At 37.0% G+C, this 22,871-nt stretch overlaps 1 protein-coding gene across 1 annotated transcript in view; it reads left to right on the plus strand.

Moving 5' to 3' along the window:
• The window catches only part of LRGUK (leucine rich repeats and guanylate kinase domain containing), a 41,523-nt gene that overhangs the window by 11,434 nt on the left and 7,218 nt on the right, over window positions 1-22,871 (plus strand). The window contains exons 8-15 of the mRNA XM_055807288.1: window positions 2,176-2,256; window positions 3,679-3,765; window positions 5,812-5,918; window positions 10,128-10,247; window positions 13,009-13,105; window positions 14,263-14,376; window positions 19,191-19,392; window positions 20,413-20,526. Of these exons, the coding sequence (XP_055663263.1) occupies window positions 2,176-2,256; window positions 3,679-3,765; window positions 5,812-5,918; window positions 10,128-10,247; window positions 13,009-13,105; window positions 14,263-14,376; window positions 19,191-19,392; window positions 20,413-20,526 (922 nt within the window). The remainder of the gene's footprint in view (window positions 1-2,175; window positions 2,257-3,678; window positions 3,766-5,811; window positions 5,919-10,127; window positions 10,248-13,008; window positions 13,106-14,262; window positions 14,377-19,190; window positions 19,393-20,412; window positions 20,527-22,871) is intronic.

A 22,871-nucleotide genomic window follows, 5' to 3' on the forward strand; every position in this document is an offset into this window, starting at 1 on the left:
AAAATATTTTTTTTTTCTAAAATTCAATCCCTTTAGGGCTTAGTCAAAAACCTCTTAGAACACTGTAAGAAATCAATATTAGAAAAGATGACATTTTTTCCTTTGATATTTCACTCCAATCCTGTTTTACACACTGAATGATAGTGTACTCCTCAGGCCTTATTTAATGTCTCTAAATGGGTTTATCTTTATGTAGGTATCACTTCTGTAGTTCTTAGTGCTCACACACATAAAGAACTAACAGTGCTCCCTAAAGAGGATAAGATAGGGATGAGTATGCAGCTTTTTCAGCTTGATTATTCTTGAGGATCTTTACTTACATCACAGCTTTTCTACTGCCAGGGCTCAAGAGGGTTTGCTAGTATCTCTCAGCCCAATTTTGCGACCACAGATTCTTCTGAGCTGTCAGCTGGGTACTTCCTGTAAGGCAGAACTGCATGTACTCTATTATAAAAGTGAATTTTGTTATGCAGCAGGAAGTACAATGATATGATCCAGCTCGTTTGTATTTGAATATTGAAACCCAAGCCATATATACGTAATACTTTTGATATTGATCTTCCAGCATCCTTAACTGGAAAGGCCATCGACTCATGAATCATTTTGCCACCAAAGTCTGATTTGCATGTGGAAAAAAAAATCTAAGAAAATAAGAAATGAAAATATAAACCAGGAATCGAACATTTTCTGTCTTTTTTCCCCACATGCAAGATACAATTACAGGATTTAATTCAAGACAGTATGAATTCTTTTTCTCACACTGTGTTCACGTTGACATTTAAAGGTATATCAATTGCACAAGACAGGAAACTATCTAATAGTATGGTTGCTATTAACAGTAATAACACCACTTCCATTGCCTCATATAGTTTTCACTGTTCTTTACGGCATGCAAAAGCTATTAATTTTACCTCATCAAAATTTGCCTCTTATAATTATGTTATTGAAACTGTTTAGTGAGCCACCATTTTTTTAACATTTCCTTCTGAAGAATAATTTGAAGAGAATTTTAATTAATTAACACAGAAAGATCTGAGTTACTTTAGTTCAGTACCACCCAGAATGATCTTAAATGTTTGATTTTTCAAAAACGGGCACGATAGGTTTACCTGCAAACCACGTATCTCATATACATGTTCAATGATTTTTGAATGTTGACAGTTGGCACTCTATGATTTATTTAGGAAATCTACCCAAATGACATCTAACTAAGTCAAAACTGTTCCACGGTGGGCTTCTTATCTTAAAATGAATATTGGCCATGGTTGAGGTTTATGTTTTTGGACACTACGTAAGCTGAGTATGAGTTAGGGGTAGAATCTGAAGTCTTCTAGGTTCAGTCTTTCAGCAGTGGAGTAGAACCAAGCAGGTATCCTTGCAAAGCAACTCATCCTAGCCTACCTTGGATCTGATGACCTTTGGAACTGCCTCTTTCCAGTGATTATAAAGTGAGATCAAGCAACTGACTTGAGCTAACTTAACAGATGGCTAAAATGAGGCGACTGAATGCCATCTGACCCATTTTGTTTTAATTGAGAGCCTTACAACTGTTCACTCAGGGTCTAGCACGAGTGCCTCTGTGTGACTTTGTTTTGGGCACACAAACTTTAATTAATCCCTTGTAACTTCTAATGTGTATCTGATGTGACTGAGTGCAGCCAGCCCAGGCTTTCGTTGTGGATAGATGAGACCTTAAATGGAATGCCTCGCCCTCTGGACATAGCCAAGGACAACTATGCTGATGCTTTTCAGTCAAGTGCTGCAAGTTAGGTATGATGAACTTGAGCTCCAGTGAAAAGAAACTCTTCTTAGAAGGAATTTTTTTTGCTAGTCAACTGAAGCACAAATATAACTGCAGAATTGCCTCACTTAAGTACATCAGCCACATAAAAGCTAAATGTGTTAGGGCTTGACATTTGAAAGAACTGGAAGAATGCAGGTGGTTTGAAATTGCTGTCTGCATTATACTGCTTCTCCAGCTTACATCCAAGTTCTCTGCCTTTTGTGAGTAGAAGTGCCTTATTGAATGCAGTTAACATGTATACCCATTTTGTGAGTATAATGAAATTTTTTATGTCCGGAGTTTAAAAGCAGGGATTAAAATACTTTTTTTCCCCCATAGTTATCATGGATTCTGTTGCTACTGATTTATGCTCTGTTTCTATCACTAATTAGATTGCTGAGCTGCGTGAACTGGAACGTATTGATGATCTGCATCTCCTCAGAGTTTTAAATCTTTTAAAAAATCCCATACAGGTAAGAAAGAACTGAAGAGGAAGACAGAACTAAGAACATTGAACTGCTGTTTTGGATCGCGCCAGAATCCATTAACCTCAGTTTCTATCTCTGAGAATGGCCAGATCATTTCAGGGAATTGGTACAAGAAATAATGGGTAATGGTTTCCCTGGCGTTGTTACCCACCTTTGTCAGGGAACTTTGAATCACGATGTTTAATATCCACATAGCAAATCCGTGAATATGAATTTTATTAATTCCATTTGCAAATCCATTTATATGTCTTTACTCACAGTATGCCATGATTTTTGTTTGGGAAAAGATCCCCTTGTTGTTTGCTTTAAAAGTCTGTTTTCAATTGTTCCTGGGAAAATCTCAAAGGAACTTAATAGTACCTCTTTCAAAATCATGTCTCTCTGGAATCTGTATCTTCTTTTCTTTGTTAGGATTTACTCAGTTCTTATGTGTGGCTCCCATAATAGTCCTCAATTAATTAATTAAGCATACATTTTATCAACAACAATGACATTTCCAAAATACCAGAAATTCTGACTTTGGCTCTGCATTTGTAATTTGTCCTGAGTGATCAAAGAAGATTCTATCCTGACTCTTTTGATTTCTAAATTTTGTGTGAATTTTATAGTGATTTCCAATGTCAGAAAGAAGAAAAACGTGAAGCATTTAACAAGGTCTTCCTCTAATTGTCAGTTTTATATTGGCTTTTGTGAGAATGGTCGGTCATGGCACACAATGAAATTAGCATGAAAAAATGCCTGAAATAAGCTGCCCCTGGTCCTTGATAATCTGAAAGGCTTTCTCTGTTTAGAAGTCCTTTCCCTAAGCAAAGTCTCATCATATTCCTTTCAATTACTGTTTTAATAACTTACAAATGCAACATTCATCTTAAGACAGCTGTCTGTTGTTTTAACAGGACCTTACTGTTTTTAGAACTAAGAAGCTTCATGAACTTGTCAGTGTCAGCTTTTGAGTTTGATTTTTAATTATTCTTTTTTATTGTCTCAGACTTGAAAGCCTACATGATGAAGATTTTGTAATGCAAATTCTCTTTTAAAGTTCCTATAGTACTACTGTTAGACGTATGAACCATAGTTTATTACATAATTCCAGATTAGGTATAGATAATGCTTTTAGTTATCCAACAATCTTTCTTGGTGTTGTAGTGGGTGGGGTGGTGATTTTTGAAGTCCCATCTTGACCTTTTGAGCAATGTACCTCCAGACTTTTGAATAACTATTAGGTTTTGCTGCAGAAGCTAAGCTTGTGGGGGGATGAATTTGTACAGTGTGTATTGACATCTGTCAAGGTAAAAAGCTTCTTATGTTGCAATGCGTTAAGGCCAATTTCATTTCAGCCAATTGAAATTAAATATTAGATTGATGAAGTTAAGTACTTTATGCCAAAATGGAAACTTTGTCTTTCAGGAGCAAACAGATTATTGGCTCCTGGTGATTTTCATGTTGCTTCAACTAACAGAACTGGATCTCAAGAAGATTTCAGTGGAAGAAAAGGTATGTAAACATCAGAGCATTCTGGAATTTTTCCTAAGTGAAGATTATAAAAAACTGCATGTAAATGTAGCTTTGTAGTCATTTGGGTGTGACAAATCTCTTATGTTTCAGCCCCCAGGATAGGCTAAAAATTCAGACACTTTTGCTTTTAAATCTAGATACATATCTACAGAATTTCTGGAGCTGTTGTGGTATGTAAAAATACAAAGCTTACCTAAAAGCTTTGTTCAGTGAAGAAATTTACTTAGCAGCCATTGTTACTCAGCTAGTGAATCCAAACAGGCAACTACATTCATGAAATACCTGAATTGATACCACTGTGCCACTTCTAAAATACTGTTGTTGGATTATTTTTTTTTAGTAACATGTACAGCAAAGTGAACTCTGAAAGTTATAATGGTGCTTGTTTCCTGTTCTACTTCATGCAGCTTTCACTGTAAAATCTTCTCCTCCAAAAAAACCCTGCGCAGACTGCTTAGAGTAACTTTCTGTTGTAATAAAGCCTTTACCCCTTGTACCACTTCTACTGTAATTTGGTTGCTGCATGTAGTATTTGGGACCAAGTCATGCTAGAACTGTTAGGATTAACAGCTGCCAATTGTGGTTGGATTTCAGGGAATTATTCTTTAAAAGTTATGTTTATAGGAAATTCGTCACTCCCAGCTTTAGCTGCATAAATACTAGGGTTCTTGTTTAGTGCCAGGTGCTCTTTATCATGAACACAAAGAAGGGATGATACCAGAGTGTCATTTACCCCACCTACCTGAGATATTGATCTTACTCTTTGTTTTATATGGGAATCTGTTTTCCTTCACTAAAATTCTGAATATATTAAAGAATTTTTTCCTTCTCTATGGACTGTAAAAGTAAGCCTGGGTGACTGGTTTAGACTAGCACTTAACTTTTGGATGACTAAAGTTATTTCAGAAAATCCTCTCCTCAGGTTATTTTAGAATGTCTACTCTAGCCTCATAAATTCACTTGTCAAACTGAATTTGGAGGCACCAGCTCTCCTGTCTCGCTGACATACAAAATGGACATACAGAAATGTAGTTTAGATCAGAAGTGTAGTTTTGAAATGAAACTGCTAGTTACCTACTTGCTGTGCTTGATTCTTATTGTGGAATAATCTTGTGATAGATGAACTAGACTTCTTTAGGACACCTTAACCAGATGACATGCACCAGGATGCACCTAATGTGCTCCTAGCCCCTAATTCAGACCAAAGGACCAAACAAGAGCTGGAGTGAAATGAACTCCCTTCCCCTAGTTCCCCCCAAACAGTGTGAACATTGGGCCCTGAGGGGTTTTGGTTTGTTTTTAAGATCCACTCCTATTGCACCATACTGCTTGCTCATACAGGCATGGCTGTCATAAAAGGTTACAGCAGGATTTTGCAGCAGTGTCGGCTAGCTGATGTTTGATGGTTTACATGAAATGACTCAGTAGTTCTTAACCTGTTTCTGAGTGGATAGCATTAATAATACCAAAATATATACAACTCATTAGCCATCAGTATCCTCAATAGAGCTTTCAACAGAATGGATGGAGGAAACAAATTCTTGGAGTTTGAGCAATCCTCCTTGCAGAAAAGGCAGAAATGCATTGTCAAGTGAAAATGGCAGTTTGCTTACTTGGTTAATGCCCACTCTGTTCCTCTTCTGACAAAAAATTAATGGTTTCAGTCCCTAAGGATTTTAGTTCAGCATCTTCCACAAGCACTGAGAGGGTGCAAACTAATGGATAATTAAAACCTAAGCAGAATTACTTTGTGTCTTGTGTGGCATCCTGTTTTCTTTCCAGTAGAAGGTTGATTATATTAAAGATGGTGAGCTACATATGGCTGCCTTCCATCCATTTATCACATTGTGCTTAAATCTCCTGAAAAGATTTAGGTAGTAGAGTACCCACAGACAAGTCAAACACAAAGACTGACCCTCATAAATATAAAGCCATTGTTATTCATAGTGATCTGCGAGGCATATTGCAGCTGGAAAAAATTACATCACTGCTCTTCTTTCTTTTTCCCCCATACTGTGGAAGCAGGTTGCTGCTGTGAATAAATACGATCCTCCTCCAGAAGTTGTTGCTGCTAAAGATCATATGACTCATGTTATGTATAGCATGCTGCAGCCCCAGAGAATCTTTGACAGGTAAGCTTACCTCCACTTCACATTTACTTCTGAGGGTGGCACTCAAGCAAAGCAGAATATGTTGTCATATTTAGAAGGACATTCTTCTGTCCCTCTCCCACCTCTAAATTAATCTAGGAAAGAGAAGTTCTATAACGTTCTGTTAGCAGTCTGGAAATTAGGCAAATCTTATTTGGTCGAAATTGATTATTAAACGAAGTTAGTCTTCCACCTCTAAAGTCTGAGACAGATTGTCCACAGCTCCATTTTTTTTAAACAATCTGTTGAAACAGATGGCCGTTTACACCGTAAATGAAAGATGCCAAATTTCTATCAATACCCAAAGGCAATTTAAAAATCTCTAGAGGCAGAAAAGAGCTGTAAAACATACTTTCTTCCTATTCTACTTATTCTTTCTCTTCACCCTATTGGCATCCCATTGTGAACAAAATTGTTTTGTGGCTTTGAGACACATTTTATATTCGTAAGGTGAAATTTCAAGTTTGTACTTAGGGAAGTCCAGCTACTTCCACCTTTGGGAAGAGATGATGCTGACCACTACTTAAAGCACAGAAGGGAGCAGCAAATCTCTTTCTCTAGTGTTGCCATTGCCATACCAGGTAACTTCTCTCAGTCTCATTTCTCATCTAGAAAATGGAAAAGGCCATACTTTGCTGCTCTGCAGATGTGTTATGATATTTCCATGATGAATACTTTGACATACTGTGATGAAAGATACTATGAAATATACATGGTTTATAATTACATTGGCTACAATGGGCACTGAGATCAACTTCTGTGCCCCACACCTTGTTTTAGCACCATTTGGGACATTTTAATTCATAACTGTTAAGATCCATGATTTAGTAACTCAGACATTTTTATTTTTAGGATATCTTTATTGTGAATCTTATGTTTTCTGGGACTGCTGATGAAAGACAGGAGCAGTCCCAGTGTGATGATAGCTCTGAGAACTCTTAACAGCCTATTAACAACAACAACAAAAAAAAAAAACCCAAAGATTTATTTATTGTTTTGCAGGGTTGGAGATTTCTTTAAAAAAAAAAATAAAAAGCACCATAGTTTTACCTAAAGTCATAGATTTCTTCCAATGCAGACATAGGCTCTATTTATATATTTGTGTACTGGGTTGTGTATGTGTATCTTCATTGCTGGAAAGAAACAATTCTGTCTTCTGTCAGAGGTATCATATACACAAATATATAAACATGCAGATCAGCATTTATGGTACTGACCAAAATTGTTAATGATTCTTTGAATGTTTGCCCATGCTCAGCTGGAAAGCACACAACACAGTCATTAATGAAATCTTCCTAATGATGGTGTGTTACATTCTTGACACTATAAAATGCTTATTGGAACCAGATTGGTACAGTTAATTTGCATCTATCTTTTTAGATGTGATTCTAATTAATTCTCATTTATTAATATCTCTCTTAAAAATAAAACCTGAAAACAAAGCAAAAAAGTTACACTGTTGCATACTCTGCAGTCAGAAAACATTAGCATTAAACTGCTTATGCCATTCTCTTTCTCTGTGTGCCTTATGATTCTATCTTTAATTACATGGTAACACACCACTGAGCAATATTATGTGTATATTTCCCCTACTAGAAATGCATGTGATATTTAAAAAGGTAGCATGTTCATAGTTATAACTGCTACATCGGAAGTAGAAATTTAATAACATAATAAAAACTTCTTCGGTCTATTGGGCAAGTACATGATGAGACTTGGTATCTGGCTATTGATAAATTAATTCAGAGAAGAAATAGAGCATGATTATTTTTAACAATGACAGTAATTAACCATTGGAACAATTTACCAAGTGTACCAAGAATTCTCTGCAACTGGAACATTTTTAATTAAAATATGTTCCAATGGAACCCCAGGTATCAAGCTTGAAAGAAGAACTAACTCGGGGAAATCCTGTAGCCAGTGTGATGAGAGGAGTCTGACTTAGATGATCACAGTGGTCCCTTCTGGCCTTGAAATCAATTAATCTTGCACAGCACTGTATTACTGTACCTGCCAAAGACAAAGAAAGTTGAAATTAAATGAGCCAAGAACTCTTTACAAGATACTGCTTACAAGTTGTAGGAAAACCAAAACCTTTAGTTTATCTTTTGAGAACCAGTAAGTAGTGATGTAATGAAGGACAGTAGTATGGAAGTGTTCTCCATGTTCTTCTGATGAAATAATAAATTGAAGGAATTTGAGGATGTGAGGGACTTGAGCAATGGAAATTTATTTAAAAGAATTTGAATTCTGAGTATGATCATGTCAAGTAATGGTATATCATATCATTACTGGATATAACACTTCCTTGTAAAAGAAAATATTACAGAGGAATTCTGCAATTTGCAAGCATGTAACAGGTTCTATGCATGGAGAATGAATATATTAAACCTATGTTGAAGATAAGGGCTCTGTCTTCACAGACCTGCCTTGACATCATTATTCATGAAGGGCATGGCCTTGAGCAAGAATAAGTACCTTTCTTCTATGTCTTGATAAATTTTGGATCTCTAATCACTAAACATGTTTCCTGGAATTCCCATGTTTGGAATGGTTTATTTGTAATAATGCGCATTCATTTATAATAATCCACAACTGGCATTAATAACCTCCTGGGGTCATGTCTTAAACTGGTCTTTTCCTTACCACAAATGTCAGAAAAGAGAAAGAGTCTGAACAGCTCAAATAATCAAGAGGAGGAAGACATTTCTTGTATCGAATGGAATGTCACAACCTGACAGATTCAGATAAGGATTTTTAAAATTTATTTTTACCTTCTGTAGTATTTTTAATGTATTGTTCTAATAAGCTTATTGTGCTAATGTTGTGTAATATTTTGTAAATGTCATCGATTGGAACAGTAAGTAAAAAATCCTTAAATCTCCCAAGGGTTCAGCTACTGCCTTGCTTTGAAGTGGTCTAGTGGATGAAATGCTGAACCTCGATCCGGGTTCATTTCAGAGTTTAGTAACAGCACATATGTACAGACTCCAGCCAGTCTCTTAATTTGTTAGGTGTATCTGTTATTTCTTCTGTGAAGATAGTATTCCACAGGAGAATTAGAAGACTGAATTGCATTATCATCTTAGTGCTTCTGAAGCATCAAGTCCCATTACATACATATAGTCTGGTAGATAATAGAGCTGGTTTGCTGAACGTAAAACAGGAGTAAAGCCATTACTTTGATATCTTTTTCCTCCATGCTTGTATTGGTTATCATTACTTCTCAAGGAGTTAGTTACTTGTAAGGTAAAAGAAATATACTCTGTTTTCAAGTATTTGTGTTCACCTGTTTTAAATCACATTAAATGGAAGTTAAAGGCACATAGATTAAGTTTAGTTAAAGCTATTTCATTAGGTAAAAATAAGTGGGTTTGAAATTATTTCAACTATTTCTGACATATTTTCAAGTGGCATAATCTTAAGATCTAGCTGAGATCTAAAAATGAGAATCCAAAGTTGCATTCCATTTTTAGCTGTCTATATAAGTTGCTGGACACTTAAAAGTGCAGAAATGCTAGTAATTCTAGTATTTACAGCAGGAAGTGGAAGTCTGAGGATCTAACCATTTGCTCAGCATGGAGAAAATGGAGGGCTTTGTATTTTTGCAACACTTAGGATTCTTTTATTGTAGTGTTATTTGTGTTCAGTGGATTTTAAACACTTTTAAATTTTCTTACTGTATTGAATTGAAGAGTTCTTTACAAATTTGTCACCTTCATCTGACAAGGCCACAGAAGTCAGCAAGATTACATGCAGGAGTCTGTAAAGGTTTGTAGGATTGAGTCCAGGTTCATAGTAGGCTTATTATCCTGATCATTAAAATATTAACATCTCTGCAATAGACTTGGAAAACTCTTAAACAAATCCCAGCAACACTGTAACTGCAGAGGGAGCTTCAGAAAAGGCTATAAATCAGAAAAGATTATAGTAGACATAACATTATTCTTTTTGCAAAAGAGACCCAGGGGTCTTTAGTGTAGTATTTTGTGCTATTTTTATGTTTAGAGCATATCAAACTGAGCACATGCTTCCCCTGATTTTTGTCTACACTGTGAACAATGTGAATAGTGTGATAGACAGGTGAAATTAGTTGAAATAATGATAAAATCTCTGCAGAAACCTTATACAAAGTTGCTGAAGACTTCATTTGTAGGTAATGTAATGGCTGCTTGTTTTCCTTTCTTGTAGCACTTTACCCAGTCTTGATGCTCCCTACCCCATGCTGGTATTAGTTGGCCCTCTAGCCTGTGGTAAGAGAGAGCTTACTCATAAGATCTGCAGACAGTTCAGCAATTTCTTCAGATACGGGTAAGTTTACTCCGTAAGTTTAAAAGAACATCAAGTGATCAAGGCTAGAATTGCTGCTGGTTGTTGTTGTTTTTAAAGAAGTTAAAAGTTAAAGACAGCCAATAAATGTTCATTGCTGTGCATTTTATCTCTTCACAGGGCTTGATTGCCTGAAGTCATCAAATACTTCCTTAAAAGAAAAGCTATTTAAATTATCATGTTCTTTTCAAAGGTGAACAGCAAACAAAAATGTGTCGTTTAGTGCTTCTTTTATTGATCTGTTCTATCTATGCTCACTAATGCCACTCAACCTAAGCATCTGTTTAGATATGTATGCATTTCTCTTAATTTTTGTAATGTACCTGCATATAAAACATTAGCATGCATGTGCAGACTGCATCCAGAAGCTACGAAAGGAAGCAAGTGCAATTGCTGGACCAGTTTATTATCCTGTGAGTAGTGTTATCAAAGCAAATGGCACCTTTCAGACTTCACCACCTGCTGCGAGAACTAATTCTCCCTATCTGGAAGACCTGAATTATGATCCTTACCGCCTTGGGCTGCCTGTGTATTTAGTGGAGGGAAACTCTCTCTTTCCAAGGGAGACTCAGCCTTTGTGAATCAGTTCCACGAGGTACCTACCTATTTTCAGTGCACAGTAGATGGAAAGTCTGGCTAAGTTAGATCACCACTATCTGGTGCCTAGAACTAGGCGGTGCAAGCTGTTCTTGGCCACCCATTCCATTCCTCACAGTACCTGACTTTCATAGGTCCTATAGCACATGCCATTTGGCACTGGTCTATATTCCTGTTATATTATCTCTCCTCTATTGTCTCTTTTTTTTATTACACTAATTTATCCATTCATTTTAAACGAGACTTTGCCCATAGTTTCACATGTATAGTGTCTGCCGCAATAGGACCCCCCAGTTCTATTTGGGCACTTTTGGGTATTGAAGTGGTGAGTTGTAAGAAAGGGACCATGGGCACATATGTGCATATGTGAGAATGACTCCTCAGAGTTCTTAGCATCGCAGGACCATATTCTGCATGTCAGTGTGATGTCTAGTGGTAGCCTCTACTCTTAATTTAATACACCTCTAATTTAATATACCATGGTGAAAGAGCCTATTTGTATTTCTGCCTGCTCTGTACACAGATTATAGCCACTTGCTGGATTAGATCATTGAACTGGCAAGTTGAAAGGACATTTTAAGAAAAGATCTGTGAAGGTTATGTGACTGGAAAAATGACTTTTTACCTTCCTTTAAAACAGCTACTATGTTTTGGAAGATTGGAAATTGCAAGCTAATTGAATGCCAATTGAAACTTTCCAAGCACTATGTGTTTTTTTTAAGACCATTGTTTTTATACTGTGTATTTTATTTCCTAGAAGTTTTATGCATGGGGGGGGGGGGGGGGGGGGGAAGGGAGAGAGACAGAATCTTAACAGAGCAGAAAATTGCAACCATAAAGCAAAGTTGTATTTTAATTATTCAGTGGAGATTTAAGCAATTTTATGGCTTACACTTTTAAATTTCAAACATTCCACTCATTAAAAATGTATTTCATGCAAGACACTCTGGCAGTTTGAATGTAAACATGGCCTTGCAATTAAAAAGGGTTGTAATGTTTAAAAGTGTTTCAAAAAATAAAGTTAAATTGGACCCTCAAACCATCTGGCTAGTGCTAAGGAATGACCTTTAAAGCTGGATGCACTCATAATATCTTAAAGAAAATCAAGCCTTTGAAGTGAAATTTTACAGAGTCCATGTGTAGCACGCTTTTCTCATTTGCCACAGCTTGCTGATAAAAAAAGTGGCACCATCTAATGCCATGACAGTTAAGTTCTGTCAAGCTCTGCATTGTAGACTAAACTTCTTAATGGTTTATAACTCAGCTACCTTGAATAAATGAAAAATGGCCTGGCAGGTGTTATACTAGTATGCGGTATGTATTTTGCCATATTTTCCAGGCCAGTGCATCAGAAGTCAAAGAGTTAAAATGTCAGTGTGAATCAATGCCAAAGCTCTACCTTGTACTTTTGTTCCTCTTATCCTACAGGATATGTAAAAATGAAAAACAAAACCAAAGCAGAAACAAGAAGCAAAAATATGATTTCCTGAAGCAGAACACGAGCCACTGCATACTTTAGTCTAGAATTGCTACATGCATTGCCTTAGCTGAGGTTTTGTGGTTCTGTTTGGGGGTTGGGTTTTTTAGTGTTTCATGCTGGTAGTAAGCTCATGTATCTGAGGTTTATCCTGTTCTCCATGTGGTGGCAGGCAATTACTTTTCCTGCCTCGTATCCCACTTATCTCCCTAGTTTCAGGATTGTTTCTCCCCTTACTGTTAGGGGTCTATTTAAAGATTGGTCTTTATATCTCTTCCTTGACCCCACAGTTCAGCCTAATTCCTAGTCTCCTTTTCTGTATTTAGGATTCTACTTTATATCATCCACAAGCTGACATAACTGGAAAAAAAATGGTTTCATCATTTCTGTCTTACAGGGTGCTGTGACAGCTTCAGTTCAGGCTATCCTGGGTTGGTGGGGATTTATAGCCAAAATGTAATGTTACGTTTAAATTTTTTTTATTTTATTTATGGGTTAATCTTTCAAATATGCAGGATTAGTGGTATGATTTGCACCCCTTTATATTTCTCATATTTCTTCTTAAAAATAAAGTGATTTGCAGTATTTTCCCTTTCCCCCTCTCCTATTCCATAGCTGCTTCTATGATTGAAAACAGGTTATTTCTTGATTATACCATATATCTTCCAGACCCTGTCACACTACCAGGACAGCTTACTTTGGTGAAGAAAACAGACTTGATTACTATTTCATTTCTCAAGAAGCATTTGAAAAAATGGTGAACACAGTAAGTATCTGACTGGTAACCTAGTAGGCCTATTTCCTACATCCAGAGTGAACTCAACTTTTCTGTCCAGGTCTGATTTTTTTTTAATATTGTTTGTGTCTGTGTGTGCATGCTTATTCACTCACAGTTATGTGGCTGTAGTTCATAGACAGAAACCACAAATATATTGTGCTGTCTTTTCTTTTGTGTGAATGTATAGAAACCATTAAATGGGCATAATGATCAGTAGAAAACTTTAAACAGTAGTATAATATAGAAATTTATTTCTATATGCAAATATATAGAGTGTGTGTACTGGAAAGAAAAACTCTTGAAAAAGCTGGCATCTTTTTTTCTTTTTTTTTTTTTTTTAAAATCTTCTTTCTTTTTTATTTTTCCCCAAAATCTTCCAGCAACCCTGCAGGGAATACAGTCTTTTAAAGTTTAGCAAATTCACCCTAAAGGCATTGTGTTTCTCTCTGAAGGCAATGTGCCTCCAGCTACGGTTTCTGATGCCTTTTGCTGCCTGCAGTAAAACTTTGGCTTGAAAAGCCACAACACAGCTCATTATTTGTACATATACAAATGGGGGAGCCAACACAGTCTTAAGCAACTGATTTGGTTTTTAATGATAACTCTCAGTAATCAAGTAGTTTAATTTTAAAATAATATAATCTGCTTACATCTCTCTAGACATGCTACTGGGAACCAGAGTTTCAGCTGTCAGGTTTTAACTTTGAAATTTCTTGGCCAATTATACATTCTCCTTGCGGATTTGTTTCTGTCCTCTCTTTTCTTTGGCATCTTCTATTTTATATGGCATGGCCATATGGTTTGATGTAATGTCAAAAGAAAGATACCCCTTGCTTTAGATCTTGCTTTCTTTACAGTGTGAATGAATAACCAATGAAAGCTGTAACCTGTCAGCAGCTTGTTTTCAAGACACTGGTGTTTTATTATCCATGAACAATGTACAAGCCTGTACCCTGCAGGACTGACTATGTACTCTTCTCTGCACATTTTGTGCTCCCATTGGCCTCATTATCATTGATGATTTAGGCAGGGAGAAACTTTGTAGGGAGAGAAAGCAAGGAAGTCCAGAGTGAATATGCTCCTTTAAGGAAGTTGTTTCCGTTAAAATATTTCTTTGTCATTACACTTGCTGTTTTGAATTTCAGGGGAAGTTTATAGCAACGTATAAATACAGCAGTTATTACTATGGACTCGGAAGAGACACTGTAGAATCAATTGCCAGAGAGGGTCTTGCAACCTGTGTTCACTTAGAAATAGAGGTAAGGATTATTTATTGCCTGATCATTTTTTATAAGTCATTCTGTGAGAACTGTCCTGCAGAGGAATTCATGCGGTTTGACTAAGGTTTGTTTCAGCTGCCCAGACATAGCCACTTAGTGACACAAGAGACATCCTATGGCCTTCTGCCCCAGCCTGCAGCTGCTGATGACACATTTGCACTAGTTGTGTGGGCTGCATTACTGTCACTGGAGGTCAGATGAACTGTATTTTTAACTCCACTACCTGCGTCAAGTAGTTCTACACTGTCTGTATGTAAACCACGCCACTCCCTTTATAGATACCCACATTTAGTCAGATGGATCCTTCTGCTGGTTTCTTAAAATTTCCTTGCCTGTTTTCTTAATCATCAGTGGCCTCATCTCCTCACATCACTGGTACTTTCCATTACAGTATCCTCAGCTTTTCAACCATGTGCTTTCCACCCATCTGCAGCTTATAGTGGGACTAAAGCAGAGCTGCACACCTACTGATCACCCCTAAAAGAATGCCATGTTTCTCCTTTGCTGATGAAGCAATGGAGGATGCATGCAGGCCTGAGGCAGTATTTTGGGCAGAACTATTAAAAGATGCAATCTCTTTGAGGGGTTATTTTATCCTCTCTGAGATTTTTAAGGTGCATGTGCATAGATGGGAGAATCTCAGAAGTCATGCTGCGTTAAGGAGCTAGGTCACAAACAAAGTGTCAAAACCTAGCTATTGGAATCCCCAAAGAATAAGTTTTTAGCTAATTTTCTAATTATGTACTTCTCATTATCTTAGATCAAGATTTACTAGCTGGGGGTTGAGGTGACAAAAAGGAAAAGTATGCTACTTTTCCTTCCAAATCCTTTCTACAATATAAATTCCATCTATGTAAGCCTCAAAACTGGGAGCCTGTAGAGTGTCCAGAATGGGATCCTGAGTGTTGCTGGGTTTCACTGTGTTTGTAGGGCTCAGCTATACCTCTGGGAGATTACTACAAGTTAACAGACATTACTATACTCCATGGTAGATGGGGAAAAGAAATAGAGATAAAAAAAGAAAAGTAGGAGATCCTCAGTCTCCACTGATTGCAATAGGCTTTGAGTGTGTTAGTTGTCTTTGCCAGGCAGACCCTAAATTTACAAGAGAGGAAAAATAGGAGAAGATTAAGTATGATGGAATGGGGTGCCTTTTAAAGCCATCAGTTCTTCACAAAGTAGATGTGTTACAGAATAATTTAGGAGAAAGAACTTAATGGAACATCATGTTTATTCATAAGGAGGTTAACCCAGCAACATAGGCAGTGACCATAACTTTTACTGGGTATTACCAAAGCTGTTGTCATGAACAGACAGCTAGAGAAACTCCTTTGTCACTGAAGTTTCAAGATCACATAGTAATTATGCATAGTCTTGCATTACTGTGGACTCTGCTAGCAGATGAGAAACAATAATAGTGAGTTATGTATCTGAATAGAAGTTATCGAAGTCCATTATCTTCTGTGAGGCTCATAACAAAAGTGATTTAGCACTATTAGAAGAAATTTTAATTATGGTCTGTGGGCCAAGAGTGAAAATTTAGAGCTGTTCATTCGCTTTAATCTAGAGTATATCTTTCACTGATAAAGGAGACTGACACAAATTTTAAAAGTTAAATCTTGCTGACTCTACACTACCAGTTAGTGAGGCTGCTGCAATTCTGACACGCAGTTAGGTGTTTGAGTAAGTGCGTTTGCAGTGCTTTTCCTTTGCTTGTGTAGCCACCAATACCTGTAGAGCATGTTCCAACCAAGGGTATAGCGGCAAAGTGGCTAATATTTCTCATTATGCTTCCAGAAATATAAATACACCTTGTCTCCTACCAAAGGCCATTATTGCACTTGTTGCTGGTTATCCTCTCATTCAGGCTGTGGAGTCAAAAGAGGTAGAATACAATATTAGTCACAGCTTTTCTATAACCCCACACTGTAACTGAAGAAATTGAAGTGCTTTAGCTATGTTAAATGAATGGATGTCTTCAAGTCAGGTAGTCCTTCAATCTTTCTTGACGTCATATACAAATTCAGGAAACTCAAACTTTACTCTTTTTTTTTAATTATTTCCCAAATATATCTTTGGTTTCAAACTGTCAACTCCTGTATTCTCCCATTCTTTATTTTAAGGTTACTTTCCTTTTACTCTCTTTATTTCTTATTAGGTAGTCACATCCTATTGTCGCTGTACAACAAATTTATTTGGCACACCAGACACTTTCTGTATCTCTTCGGTTTTTTCTGCTCCCTGCTCATCCCAGACTATTGGTGAGTTCTGGGACACACAAATAATCTGTTACATTATTTCTTGATCAGAAAGAGAACTCATTCATGGTGCAGCTTCAGATGAGGAAGGTGTTACTAGGCTGGAATGTGGGTCTCCTTTCTGCTGGTTTTACAATCTCTGAATAATTACATGCCTAGCTGAAAGTAGGTGGTCATACAGCTGGATGAAAAGATTTCTCTGCCCAAAATTCTCCCCTTTAGTTTTCACCAAAACAAATAGGATTTTCCCCAGAATCCCCCCCTGAAATTTTTAGAATGGATCAAAGTACTGTTCAATATTTAGAATGGTGTAACCTGGAAAAATGAATCTCTTAAGTGTTCAGCTTGTTACTGGGTTTTGCATTATTTTACTTGTATTTGACTATATTTTAGAGTTATTCTGGGAAAACCTCAGGATGTGAGGGTAAGTACTGATGAAGTTATGAGCAGTGCTCAGTTTTGACGTTAGTCCCTCTCTGTTCCTACCCACTTCAGCGAAGAAGATGTATCATGCCTCAGTGAAAACAAAGTTTCCCACAGTGCAATAATGTGCGTGGTCTCACTTAGCTTTGGATAATTTGTTCATCAGCAGATACTACAATGGATGTTGGCCTGTTTTGGGGTAGTTTGTTGGTTGGGGTTTTTTCCTCACAGTGATCATTAAATACTCAGAATGATAATTTTTTTATATATTACCATATACATAAAAGTAAAGCAAATAATTTATTGTTAGTGTGATGGAAATCTTAACTGTCTAATTTAAGAGTAATCATTAGTCTAGATCTAATTTTTACAGAAAAAGGAAGAATAATAATGCATTTAGAGTACTTCTATACTGAGAAATTATTGTTATTAACAATTATAATAATAATAATAATACAGTTAAAATTGTGATGCATGCTTCTTACTTTCTATCTGTTTTGCTGGTATTATGCTCACCCTTTCACTGCTCCTTTGAGGTCTAAGGTCAGTGCTTTCCCCCTGGTCCTGCTGGCCACACAGTTTCTGATACAAGAATTCATTATATATGGTGCCCTTTATGTATGCTAGATACTATTTCTTCTTGTTGCTCCCAAAACCTGCTTTGTCCAGCTCCAGGCCTTTGGTTTTTAACTGATCATTATTGAGATGTTTATAGTTGTGAGGTGTCTAGTGTCAAGACTGTGCCCCATCTGTTATCATCCCATGTGTGTAGTCCTGTACATTTTTTTCTGCTTGAAGTTTTTGCTATCATGCCAGACTTGTATTTATAAACACTATATGTTGAGTCACAAACATCTCATTGTACCTGGAACAACTGCTTGTTACTGCTACCCATATAAAACTATAGTTGTACCACGCAAAGATAAACAGAAGTAAAACAATTACATATAGGCACCTAGTCAACAAGAGAAATTGCTGTCACAGCTGAACCAAGTAAAACAAAGTTACAGTCTTGTAAAAAAGATCAGAGCAAACAGGACAAGCCTCACTCCTCAGGTATTGAAAACTCAGTACAAATCTTATGGCAATGGCAATACCATATTGCAGGGCTACATGGTTACAGTATTCTGTTTTATATGTAGATAGAGGGAGAGACAAATGATTCTTCAAAGAATGAGTTGGTGCAAAGGAGAGCTATCAGAAATTCAGAATTTGTACCATTACCTACGTTATTTAATAAAACCTTGTGTTTAAGTCCTAGCATGCAGACAGGTCTCCTTTTCCAGATCTAGCTGAAATGATTATAGGTGTTTGCAGTCCTCAGCTGTCAGCTAGTGCCAATTGGAGCCACTGTCCTTACAGCAAAGTTGATGCAAGGCACATGTAAATGTTTCCTACTCTGCTATACTACAAGTCCTTTTCAATATAGCTTATTTCTGATAAAAATGGTTCAAGTTAAGATGGCTGACTATAGTGTAACAGATGAAGAACGTGCACATCATATCTCTGCTGTGGAGTTGTAGTTATACCCAGTTTTGGGAGGAGGTAACGTTGCAAGCGGCTTCACCAAATTAAATATGCCTGTATCTTGATGAAGCTGCATGCTTTCACTTAGAAAAATATACCAGCAGAGGAGAAAAATGTCAGTTTATTCATAGCAGAAAGCTAAGGGCCAAGGTGGTGATGCAGATAAGTTGTGCTGTGTGTTGGTACAGTAGTGTGAGTCAGTGATATGCACAATTAGAATAACTAGGTCCTGATGTAATAGAAAGGATGGAAAAGAAGGAAAAGCCATTAACTGGTGGTTGTAAGAAGCATGATACTTTAAATCACTGTGGAGTTTAACTGGAAGTATTCTTTCAAAAGTATGTTTAGAATAAAGCTATACTAATCTTATAATGCTTTCCACATGTAGCTTTAGAGCACTTCACCTTGAACTTGCCTGTTTTTTAAAGTTGGATACTAGATCTTGAGACCTGTAGATCTGAAACCCTTCCAGTACTGCTTTCACAGTAATCTGTGATAAATACAGTTATCCTAGACTCAGCTACAAGTTCAATAAGCACTCAGTTTCAGGAACAAAACATTGCATTTTTCTGCTTAATTTTAAAGGGTGTGCGTAGCTTGAAAAATACCTACTTTAAACCCAGATATATCCTGTTAGTACCAATGAACAAACAAAAATATGAGGGACATCTGCGGAGGAAAGGATTATTCAGCAGGCCAGAGATTGAAGAGGCAATCTCCAGAGTGGACATGTACATCAAAATAGGTCAAGATTTTCCAGGATACTTTGATGCAGTAGTCGACACAGGTAAATTAATCTCTTTCATACTCTGCGCCTGACTTCTAATGTCACACCTGTAGATGGACTGAAACTGCTATGCAAACAAAACCATTGGCAAATACTGAACTAAGGATGACAAGTGGTTTGATGTTCAGCACAACACTTTATCCCTTAATTGATTTTCCCCATTAATTCTTATCCCAGGAATCCAAAAGCTCTGGAGATCTGTCAGGGCTGAATTACTGTGCTATGCCCAAGTTGTGTTTAAACACATCTAGAAAGCAAACCAACTATTGAACTCAATAGCACACTTGTTAAGTATTGTCTCCTATGAGAGTATTAAACTGATCAGTGCTAATTGTCTGTTGGGTTTCTGGCCAGAGTTCAGAGGTGCTTTTGATCTAACAGACCTAATTATCTCTGGGCAGGGTAGGCTGTTTTGAAGGGTTGAAATGACAGCCAATGTTCAGTCTGACAACATTTCACTGTAAAGAAGAGGCTGCTGCAAAGCTTTTCCATGTAGGACTCTTCTGCTTAGTAACTTGCTCAAGTCCCCCAGCCTGAAACAAGGAATGCGAAGGTGGTAGATACTTCATTAAAATAAATGTTTGTTCTTGATATTTAGGAATCGAGGGTAGCAGGTGGTAGAGAAGAACCCTTTTCTAGCTCATTCTGTGTCTGCCCTTTTGTTGAGGTAATTTTTGTGGTTCATCACAGTGGTGGTGAAATATATAATTGGGGTATAAAATATGTATTTGTACTTATTGTCAAGGGCATATGGAGCTTACAATTTAAATATAGGATTAAATAAAACAGTAATCCAAATTGCAGAAGAAGAATATTTGGGTGAGTGCAGAAACCGAGATGAATTTCAGATTATTTTCTTGAATGTGCTATTTATGAAGATTTTTCTCCCGAAGAGTTGATCTTAATAAGTTAAGAATGCATTTCTGTGTCAGACTTCTGTGTAACTTCGTACTGTTGAAAGCTTGTTTTTTCATTACGTATCCTTTCTTTCCACCATGAAATGCATATCCCTTTTTGCAGATGAATTGGATGAGGCATTCACAGAGCTCAGTTTCCTCATAAAGGCATACCTGGGTTTGGAGTCACCTCCAGTTTTTGATAGCGTTCAGGACCTGAATAGCAGAGCAGGAGCAGGTACTGTGTCTGTGTCTGGGCATATGCTACTACTGTTTTTATCAGTGCAGTATTCCTACTTACTTGTTACAAGAATTGAAATCTGTGAATGATGCAACCTGTGGGACTACTTGTCTATGAAACCTTCTTGTGCTTCTCTGTAATGGGTCTCCTGTGCTGATTCCTCCCTGGGATCTGAATCTAAGAAGAAAATTCACTCTGTCCCAGCTGAAACCAGGACAATCTTTAATGGAACCCAGGTACTTTACATCACTGTGTGCCCTGAGGCAATAATATGCAGAAAGTGAGTTTCTTGACTCTTCTGAGGATGTTTTTGGGCTGAGCATTTCCCAGTCATTCCAGATGAACCACAAGTGAGATATGTATTTATGGTTGAGAGCTTTGTGCCAATTAAACTGTTAAGCAATGAGAAAATGGCATGGCACTGAGACCTTACTGTATTCTCTTCCCCAAGGCAGCACAAAGCATGAAGAGGTGTATGAAAACCAGGACAGCAGTGTGTGTGTGAAGTGCAACTCATAACTTCACTCCATATGCTTTTGGCGCTACTGCAGGGTAAACCCAAATAATTAGTAAGGTGTTTAAGAGAAGCCTTTTAGCACTTGAATGACCGAGACTGGAGCCTCATGATCACTTCCAGCTAACCCAAGTGCATGCTGCTGCAAGCTGTGGTCATGCCCAAGTTGCCTCTCCTGCCTATGCATTTCTAGTTTCCACCTTGCTCTCATGCCTGTGATTGTGCAGTCATGTCTACTCTGGATCAGGAAATGGTTCCATCCAAAAACCAACCTAGGAGAAAAAAAAAAAAAACACAACACCAAACAACTTTCTGACAGATTGATTCCTTGGTCAAACTCATCATGCAGCTATGGAATTGTCTCAGGGAGGGAAGGGTGTGGGAGAAGAGTTTTATGGTTGCCTGTGGAGGAAGAAAGGAGACTATTCTTGTCAGAGGCAGCGTAACTAAGATTAGCTTGACATATTGTGAGAACTCAACTATAACCCTTGAATTTATTCCAGACAAGGCAGGTTACCAGCAGGGACGAAAGCAGTATATGATCTCTCAAATACTGGAGAAAAAGAAATAAGAAGCAACAGGAAGACATTCTACAACATGGACTAACAAGAAGCTCATTTATGTGAACTCTCTCCTCTAACTCCAAGAGCCTCCATGTTTTATGGCTCTCTTGGTTAGATCCATTGCAACAGGATGGTTAACCAGTTTCCTAAGTAACACAGAGCCAATAATTCATGACCTTCGGTGTGACCAGAAGGCTGCAAATAAAAGTAGCTGAAGGAAGGGCAAAAATCTCTGAAAATGTTAATGAAAGGTAGTGTAAAATTCATCACTTCATCATTTCAAGTAATTTTGTATCCTGAAAGAATTAATAAATACTGATTTCCCAGTGGACAAGAAAAAAGCTTTTACACATATTGTGGCATCTCAGTGCTACAACAGTGAGGACCTTTCTGAAGAATCTTATTTATCTTAAACTATGTAGTTCGTATTTTCATTTCCAGAGCTTCCATGTTTACTTCAAGTGAGAAAGAAGACTTCTTTGCCTTATTTTCTATAATATTTCTTATTTGTCTTTAAAATAATGGAGGAGTTTTGTCGTGAGAGGCAACGAAACCCACCAAACCTGAACTAGATTATCAGGAAAGAAGAAAAAAGGGGATGATTAAAGAGAAAATATTTTTATATAATCATGGTATTTATGAAGATATATACGTATGTATCTGAAGTTTCTTTGAAGGACTTTGTATTCCTCAGCAGTTCTGAGTTCTTTCAGTGAGTGACTTGTCACTAGTTACAGAAACTTCATTAATAGTACTAGATTTTTGTAGTTCTGCTGTTCATAAAGTAACTTAAATTTACTATGCACCATTAAATTCATTTAGAGTTTCATTTATATGTGTTTAAATAAATGTAACTATCCTATTTCTAGAGATCATATCTTCTTGTGGACTGTGTGAAATAATTTATTTTAAAAAACTTGCCCTAAGGTTGTCTTTAATATAGACATTTTAAGTAAGATAGTAGCAGGGGGAAGATTGGTTGTGTGAGATTATGATAGGTTGTTAATTCTTTTTTTAATGAACTGCTGTGCAAGGTCTTCTGCTCATGTATAGAGCAAAAATACTGGAAGAAAATAGATAAGTTCTTCTTTTAAAAAACTTTTAATAGCAGAATACATTCCAGAGCTCATAACACTGCATTAGCAGCTTCCATCCATGGAAGTCAGTACTTTACAACTGTTAATTATGTCTCACAGCAGTCCTGTGGAGTGTGTGTTGCTATTTGTATTTTACAAATGAAGAAAGGGACATTTATGTCAAAGACT

The sequence above is a fragment of the Falco peregrinus genome, chromosome 6 (genome assembly GCF_023634155.1).
Source record: "Falco peregrinus isolate bFalPer1 chromosome 6, bFalPer1.pri, whole genome shotgun sequence".
Lineage (NCBI taxonomy): Eukaryota > Metazoa > Chordata > Aves > Falconiformes > Falconidae > Falco > Falco peregrinus.